General features: G+C 31.7%; 1 protein-coding gene across 1 annotated transcript; it reads right to left on the bottom strand.

Moving 5' to 3' along the window:
• Positions 1 to 5,791: 5,791 nt before the first annotated feature.
• TRIADDRAFT_61226 (uncharacterized protein) lies at positions 5,792 to 9,242 on the bottom strand (the record flags this gene model as incomplete). The annotated part of the gene is made up of 15 exons (XM_002117154.1): positions 5,792 to 5,904; positions 5,999 to 6,119; positions 6,215 to 6,259; positions 6,333 to 6,419; positions 6,534 to 6,608; positions 6,684 to 6,741; positions 6,830 to 6,951; positions 7,052 to 7,129; positions 7,222 to 7,329; positions 7,412 to 7,499; positions 7,624 to 7,706; positions 7,794 to 7,884; positions 8,230 to 8,313; positions 8,490 to 8,745; positions 9,098 to 9,242. 15 exons carry the CDS (start codon positions 9,240 to 9,242, stop codon positions 5,792 to 5,794), a joined length of 1,554 nt encoding a protein of 517 aa, XP_002117190.1.
• Between the last annotated feature and the right edge of the window lie 266 nt (positions 9,243 to 9,508).

Here is a 9,508-nt window from a genome sequence, read left to right as displayed (position 1 = left end):
ATCCTAAGCTGACTGTACAATATCAGCTGGAAGGTAGAAAACAGTAGTTACTCTCTAAACAACTATGGTAAAATCACTATGACAAATATAATCGTTAACGAAAATAACTATCCGTCGGTGTATCCAGATGTTGACCAAATATTTATACTATAGATTAAAAAGGCTAACCTCATCATTAACACTACATCTAAGAAAAGTACGAACTCGAGCGACAAGTTACTTTCATCGCTTTTATTGGGCTCGATTTTCTGATCTAATTTTCACGGTACTATGTCATCAGAGATTAATTATTGGGAATGAAAAATTAAAGCTATCTAGTACATTTGGCCCCGAGTAGACTTTGAAATCCTTTCAGTTATTGCTAATAATGATCCACAGATAAGCTAGAATTTGCTTCGGTTCTCTATTTTTCTGTAATTAAACCTTGACGGCACCTTTGACGATGAGTTACTAAATTTGATTAATGTTAGTTAGATTAATGAACATCAATTAAAGAATCTATTACAACTTCGTCATAATTTTAGCATTTAGTTCAATTACTGTACGTCAGTACAGCTACTTATGGACTTTCAAAATAATAATTTACGGCAGTAATTACTGTTTTACTACCTTAGAATGTACTTTTGTTACTCAAGGTTTAGTTATTATCATTGTAGCTTTCACTAGGCACTAGTTGTTAGTAATTAACTATGTATAGTTAATACAGTTTATTAAACTTGACACCTACTTTCTCGTTCACCGATCTCCAAGATTTAATATCTTCGTTAAATTGTATCATTTTATCTAGTCGCAATTGGCTCTTATTCATTTGATCGATCAGCGTTTGGGAGTATGAAATTAATTCATTGCGTAGCAACACAAAATCAGAAATATCTGCACTCATTAATTGACGGTATCGATCTCTGCATATTTCATGAAGATCATTTTTTTAATTTGTCGTTTTGAAAATTTGTCTAATAAGGCGTTAATCAGTTCCCAAATATAAAGTTAAATAAGCAATCAGTTATCACCTATATCATGTCATTACTATAAAGGATAGATAACAGCGTTTACAAATAGTGATAGGAATTCAACTAATCCGTAATGAGGATTATACTCGAATAACTAGAATTGTATCTCTGAAATTTGTTACCCACTAAAAATTGTTAATGAAATACACAATATTTACATTGTATTTGCACAAATTGTGGACATGATCAAAGTAAAAATAAACTAATGAAAAATTAAATATTTAAGAACTGTCGCATTTTCAAATATCTGTCCTTAACATGCTTTCACATACCTTTGGCGGGATAAGAAGAACAACAGCATCGGTATCAATTGATCCATGGACTATATTATTCAGGTGCAAAGATTGGATTGCTTGTATAATCTTAATAATAATATGAAAAATCTGCTGCGATGTTAGGGAATTGGATTGCAAACGAATGGAATTGCTCAGTAGCATTATGTCAGTGGCATCTGCTTAATAACAAGTTACGCTGCAGAAAAGAGAATATATCTTGTAAATACAACCGCATGAATACAAACGGTACCTAATCCACTATAAATACTAAAAATATAGGACCTACAATATATTCAGAAATAGCTTCTTGACACCATCTATTTCGACTCTACATTCATTTCCTTCACAGTACCACGAACAACTAAAAATATTTTTTAATTCACAGTTTTACGATTTGATGTATGTATAAAATAATATCTCCTTTTTCCAAAGCAAGCTATCTTTCACGTTGTAAAACTGCATCTAACCGAAATGATTCGCTTTGTAATTATGAGGTAATTCGACTTTGATGTAATCCTTGCATCGAAGTTAATTATACGTACATATGAGCTAATCAAAAAATCTTACTTAACATGGCTATTCTGTACTACTAGTGATAGATAATATTAAGTACAATAAATAAATGATATGCCTATACCCTGTATAAATCTTGGATAAATGTAATATAATTTTCAATAATTTTAGTGATTATACTAGCTATAAGAATAGCAGACTATTCGAATTCATTACTCATCGAAATACATCTCCCTTAAGTATTAGCAAAGTTTACTCTAGCCTTTATGCTATAAGGAAAGAGCTGTTCATGTCATGCAATTGTCATATGCGTTTGTTTTGCAAATTGCATGAAAATCACTACCGTACTTTCGCTCTAGTAATGGTCACGATATGAAGTAAGGTAAACGCTACTGATCCAGTTCAGATTGTACAATAGTTAAAGCAAGTACTAGACGAATAAAATTTATGATTATGTTAGATATTGCTAAAGGATTTTAAAATTAGTCTCGCTAAAGCCAAGATAGTTTATGGTTTAAAGTAAGAAATACGGAATAACCGTACTAGGCAAAAGCAAATGCGTAAAATACTTGATTTTGAACATTGCGAATCTTTTAAAATGGATTACCTCAGATAAATTAGGACTACTGTAATTGTTATACATTGTTTCTTATTCGTTGAGATATATATTAATATTTAATGGTTAAAGAAATCGCATATAATAAGGCTTCAGAAATATATAAATCACTTTACTTTAGAAATAGGCCTTAACCTACTCCCTTGTAGTTGACTGCCTTGAATTTGACTTATGAATTGATCGAAAGAATGTTAAACATGAACAGCAATTTAACTTTCCAATAACCAAGTTAATGTAATCAATAAAAGTAGTTGTAAAGAGTGTAAAAAGAATCCGGTTAATACATGAATTTAGTGGCAATGATAACACAGCAATAAATGGGAGTGAATGCGTGTCTAATCCAGAACCAAAATCTCGAATTAATATTACATATAATGGTAGCCAACAAATTAAATTCGTTACTATGATAGTAATCATTTTAGCCCGAATAATTTTATCAGTGTTTGATAAACGTCTATGAGCTTCTTTACGTGAATTTGCCAGTGTCGATAGAGTTATGACATACATGATTGCAATAAAAATCTAAACGACGAAGGTTAATCCAGCATAACACAATAGCCACGTTAATAAATATGGATTATTAAAATTGCAAGGCAAACATGCAATGTTACTAGAATATAGACGATTAATTGACGGTTGATTAATACTATAAATAATTGGTAATCCAACTAATGCGATTGACATTATCCAAAGAACTGCTAACGCCAAGATAGTAGTTTTACTAGATAAGCGAGAATTTTGAAAAGGATAAACTAGGTGCAGATAACGATCAAGAGTTATTAGAAACTGACTTAGGCTACTATCGTAGTTGAACTAACTCTCGACTACACAGATAAGCTGCCAACTATGTGACTGTAAGTAGTATAGGACTACCACACAGTAGATCTCCAGGTGTAGTGGAAATAGGAATAAGTAATCATTAGTTTAGGATAGTACTTCGCAAGTTAAGTTTGTGACAGTTACATTCTGGTATTTTAGGGCTTTTAATATAAAGTACAGAAGTATGTTATCATTACAAGATAGAACTTTCAACAATTCTATAGACATGGGTTACTATAAGATTCTTAACTCTAGTAAAATAATAACGCGAGAATGGTATTTTGCAAATAGATTAAAAACAGGATTTTTACCAGATTTATTATATTAAAATATATGTTTATCATTTATTAATAGCTAAGATTTATTGTAAATAGTAGATCATTCCGACTAACGTATCGGAAAATTGGTTTATAGAATTTTAACAGCAGCTCCAAATTCTATTGTTATATTCGCTTACACCCCTTTAAAACAAGTCCAAAACGTAAACACCAGGAATTGGATTGTTAGTAATAATTAAATATAGATACTTTATTATCCCTTAATTTCGGTATTCTTGTAACTATGTCACCAGTTTATTATTGTAAAATAAATTCATTTACGAGTATGCTACGATTATCTGGCTATTATAATTGTAATTGTAATTGGTGAGGTATCTATTATTTTTACAATGAAGAGTCATCGTAATATCTGATCAAAGTATAGGTTTTACCAAGATCTCGTATAAGTAATTAACTCTCGTTATTATTTTCTTATCGTTATACCAACGTAAACTTTATTAAGCTTATCATAATGAAGGATCACTTCTGAAAGTGCAGAGAATTTTATTAAATCTCACTATGTATTTGTTATTCATTATACTGTCAGCTACGTAGATGACTAGAGCCTAGATTATTATTTATCTAAGACGTTAGTGGCAAATTTTAACAGTAAATTTACGTTTTTATTCTCATAAAATTGAAGTCATCACTTAAGCAAATAAATAACAAAGAAATAATATAGTCTTCTTTATCTTAATCGAAATGACCGCTATATTCACTAATTTTCCTAAGTGTACATAAGATTAAGAGAATAGAATATAAATACAAAACGAAGTAAATTTTTTTCTACTTTCATGCAAAGACATTCAAGACAGGACGCATACCATTAATCGAGGGGCTATCAGAGTATGAACGTAGCAGCGATAACTGTAGAACACAGCGTAAATGATCTCATCGTATTTTCATGATGCATCCACCAGAATGTATAATTATTGTAATCTTACTATATAGGTATCAGACCCCGAAATTAGCTTAGCAATTCTAGCATAAAATCTACTGAGAAATGTTGCAGAGACTAAAGGGATTGGTGCCTTATTAACATCTATTTCGGCATTCTCGTTTCATCATTGTTTGGCAGCTTGAAGTTAAACCCTTTATTATCTAAATTCGTCTAAATAATTTCTAACACCGTACATAATACAGTATTATCCTGGAGTGCTAACCTGTTTACACTTACACGTGCCTTGTAAACTTGAATTGCTCTTAGCGCGTGATTGTTTTTGTACTAAGCACAATCTCGCGATATTATTGCTCATCAACCCTCCAAAATTAGTAATTGCAATGTCAAAACACTTGATATTGCAGCAATGAAGTACCCTTATGTCAACCGTTAGAAAGGTTATAATTTGGTATTTTACGTTTATTTATATTACCTTAGGATTATTTCAATACTTACCATTTTTTTTATGAAAAACGGGGAACTATTTTGAAATAAAGTTCGTGAAATTGTTTTATGTGCCTCTATAGAGCTTGTGACTCATGAAAGACTAATGCGTGTATATCATATAAGATTTAATTCGTCTTCAGCAACTAGAATATTCGTAGGCAACCTATCCTTGATACAGTTACGTGATACATGTTGAAAACGGCTAAGAAAGACAATACAGCTAACTATAGTACTTCATAAAGATCTTAGCTAATGAAAGAAAAGATTTGATTACGGAGGAAACCTTGCTAAATCTTGCAGCTTTATCATCATGACTTCATGATTATAAATGTACACGGTTCACTATATAAATTATGCTCTTTTAATTACATGGGTATGAAAGTCGTATTGCCAATCCAATCAACTAAAGCAGTAATATTAAAATACGCATAAACTGATCTTTCGCATTAGTCATTATCTCAATATACGAATGTAGGGTGCTTTATTACTAAGACCAAATGTTGCTTAACCTAATACAAGCTAAAATAAGGGCGTCTTAATTTAAAATTAGGTGAATTTCATCTATTGCTCTAAGAGATCATTCAGGAACGCTATATACAAGCGCAAACTCCGAAGTATTTACATAAGTGCATTGCTATGAGAAGCTAAAGATATCATAAATGTAAAGCATAACATAACATTTAAGACAACACCATAAAATACAACTTGTCATTAGTATAAGAGAAACGCCATAAAAATAGCTTTTAAATGTTCCATGAACCTACTGTAATGATTTCATAACAAATTAAAATTACTACGGGAACATATTTACACCATAGTTATTATACATTGCTTTATTGTAACAACGAGAACACTTAGATTAATCCTTTTCGTTTCTTATAATCGCTAAGGTTTAAGCATCTTCTTGATGTTCCCTGATTTGCTGCTTTATTATCTGTCTGCTTCCGAGGAATGGATATTCCTGGGGCTATGAGGATACCAATTGTCAAACAAAAGACAATCACATTAACTCTCAGGTAGCAGAAAATACAGATATGCCTGAATTAGGTACAATTGCATACCTGGCGGACCAACATCGATATCAATTTTCACGTCAAAGTCGTGGGCACTAAACAAGTTCACAACTTCTTTCTGACCTTCTAATTTAGGCGACGCACCCAAGTCTTGCGAAGATATATTATTCTAGATGTATCAAAGCATCAATTACACATATATCAAAGTTCATCCTTAAAATTTTAATTTAATAAAGTTTACGTGCGACCATATTCAACTCTTACCAACTCAGCTGCGATCGGCGTTTGCCCAATGGATGATTCAGACATCTGTAGAATATCCAATTCAATATATATATATCATGATATCGTACATAGTTGAATAACACTTAAGAGAACGTACATTACTATTTTCCATTAAATTAGATTTTGGCAATTTATTAGAGGACTTGGTCGGGCTACTAGTGTAGACATTTTGTACGTCCTTTACCTAAATTATAAAATTGAAATACTATTAAATACAATTTAAGCTCAATCTAACTATATTTAACCGTAGGAATTGCAGCTGCAAAAGTCAATCTAGCACATAAATACGGAATCTTACCATGCTGACTAAAATTGGCTGGCACTTTCTCCGAGTAAATGGGTCGGCACAAACACCATCCGATGCAACTTCCCTCTAATAAAATAACGAAAATAAATTTTCAATTTTAAGGAAAACTTAAACGTTACGCTTATTTCTTATAGTTCATACAGCTAGAGCTTTCTCTATTTCTGCTAAGTTTTTTTGGCGATTCCTCTGATTAATAGACCTGTGTGAGATATTTTAAAATTTACATAAGACAATATCCTTTGAGTCTAGCCTCAGTGATTAAATTCAAATCGAGATATCACGCTTACATTATTGGATCCAGCCTTTGGGAGCGCCATTTGCTAATTTGCTCAGCCTTTTTATCCAAATTTTCAATCTCTGATTTAATACGATTAACTTCATCTTCATCCCCACGATACTGAGCAGCTTCCTAAAATCACATTGGCATATTGTAGTAAATTATTGGCTAGCTAACTACAGCAATTGCGCACAACTTATTGATTAATTCTCTTTTTATCCGTTCATCATACCATTGCTTGCTCTAATTTACTTTGCTTCACTGCGAAATTGGAAGGATTTTTACGAAACTTATCTTTTTCGGCGATAATCTAATATTGCAATTAATAACGATGCATAAAGTCGTAAGGCAACAAGTCAGTTCACTACCCTCTATTACTTTCGAATTAAACGTACGAGGTACCTCATCAATGTCAGCATCATCAAAGTTATAATTAGCAGCCCTTATAATATCTTCCTTTTTCTTGTCAACATCGTCTTGGCTTGGCAAATTAAGATCCAATTCTTTCATCTACATGTTGCAGTTTCATCAAATCTTAGCAGCTGTTTCGTCAACAGTGCAATAATATATAATTTTATAACATTCGGGTTACCTTTGTCTTCCATTTAAGAAATTCATTGTCCGTAAAATTGCTGTTTGATACATATTCCATTCTAAAATTTTGCTCATCTAGTCCATGCCTATAACAACAAAATACGTATGCATATTTTATATCCGTGGCTGCTGACAAGGCGAAACCTACTATCCAAATTATCATAATACTATCAATTGTGCATTACTTTACAATTATGCAAGCTTACAGACCTTAGATGTAACACCTTATTCGTCGATGTTTTATTTAAATTATACACTCTACCACTCTCAATAACATCTATGATTTCAGCTACCTGTTCATACAATTATACATGACTTATAAGCAGAGGTCTACATGGTACTTATGCATGTATGTCGATATCTGTAATATGAGACAATACCCTGTAGATTTGTTTTCCTTCGTGACTTCCAATACCGACGCGAACGAAGCATCCGACTACAGTTTCTGCAAAAAAAGGCATGTGAACCCATCTATAGAGGAAATGAATAACCAAATATATATCTACATTAATTTAACAAAATAAAATATTTTCGGATTCAAACTTGAAAAATTCCATATCGAGTATCTGTCATACAACATAAAAGTATAGAGTAATAGCATATTATGCGGTACTAGGGTACCATCTACTTATTTATTGTCTACTGAAATACTTGTGGAAAATTTACAGAAATAAATATTTATAACAAAGATAACTAAAACGAAATTTTAGTAATCATTAGCCATAAAGACTGATTCACTACTTACAACTACTCGTATCCTATACAAAAGATAAAACTTGCTAAAATAATTAGAAAGTATATTTATGAGTCATTTACCTTTCTAACTTGCTTCTGGATAATCTAATTGTTGATAATTGAGCTCTTGTTGTTATATAAGTGACGATTTCTGATTGCGGAGAACTTGTATATTTAAACAGTAGTAAGATAAAATTTAGGGTTATTCATAGTAACAAATATCTCATGAGTACTCATGCAGTACTATATAGTATAGACGTCTTATTAGTAGTAGTGACGGCCGTCCATCTGCGAGCTAGTCAATAGTTAGATAAATTAGCATATCTAGAATATAAACTTACTCATAATGTCGTATTGGCGAATAACCATCTTTGAAATTATCAGTATCGGATTTTGAAGTACCTCTGATATCGTCATCGTCATCATCGGTAAAGACATCACTTGTTGTCAAGTGGCGACGTGATTGCATAAAAGTAGTAGGTTCAGCTGGTTTTTTCGAAATCCTTTTTTCGCGTCTGCTTCTTATTTTTTCAAGTTCTTTATCACGCTTTCGCTTCATTGCACGCCGTCTATCTTGGCGATCTAATGCACTGGCTGCTGCTCATTCAGTTGTGCAATGCGATGATTTAAAATAGTATTAGTAACAGCGATAGAACTAATGAGTTTATACAGTCTAATTTTAACTGGTAAGGCAGGCAGGCTTTAGAACTAAAGTAATACTCGCAGTACCGTTATTACTGACACGAATATATAATGCATGATAACTAATTGTACAAGGAATGACCATCCATTCAGTTTAGAATAATAAGTATCGCATTAAAAAAGTAAGTCAATTTATTTTACGATAAAACATCACGGAAAAATCTTAGGATGATATTTTATCAAATTATTATGCATGGATTTTGTTACTGTTATCATACAACATTTTTATAACGGTACTTGACAATACCTAATATATTCTTCTTTTTCTTTCGTTCATCTTTCCTTGCCTTTCTTAGTTTCATTTCGATTGTGTAACGTGTTTTCAGAGCTTCTCTTTTTTCAACGCGATTAAATAATTCTTGTTCCCTTTCTTTTTCCGTTAGTTTAGCCATTCTATGTTATATAATTATATAATATTGTAACATTCAATATAATGCGGGTAAAGTTTCAGCATCGACTGAGACTACCTTTGTCCAAGTGTTTATCATACTAGTTTTGTAGTTGTTTCATTTTTAAATGTTTTCATAAGAATTGTAAACACGAACTCGTATTGAAACTTTTTTATTAAATAATAAAGTCTACGCTATAACGCTAATTGGTATACAGTAAATGTAAATAAAGTATTTATGTCAACTTTTATGAACATAGCAAACATCCA

The sequence above is a fragment of the Trichoplax adhaerens genome, genomic scaffold, assembly GCF_000150275.1.
Source record: "Trichoplax adhaerens TRIADscaffold_22 genomic scaffold, whole genome shotgun sequence".
Taxonomy (NCBI): domain Eukaryota; kingdom Metazoa; phylum Placozoa; class Uniplacotomia; order Trichoplacea; family Trichoplacidae; genus Trichoplax; species Trichoplax adhaerens.
This window is presented reverse-complemented; position numbering and strand designations above follow the sequence as displayed.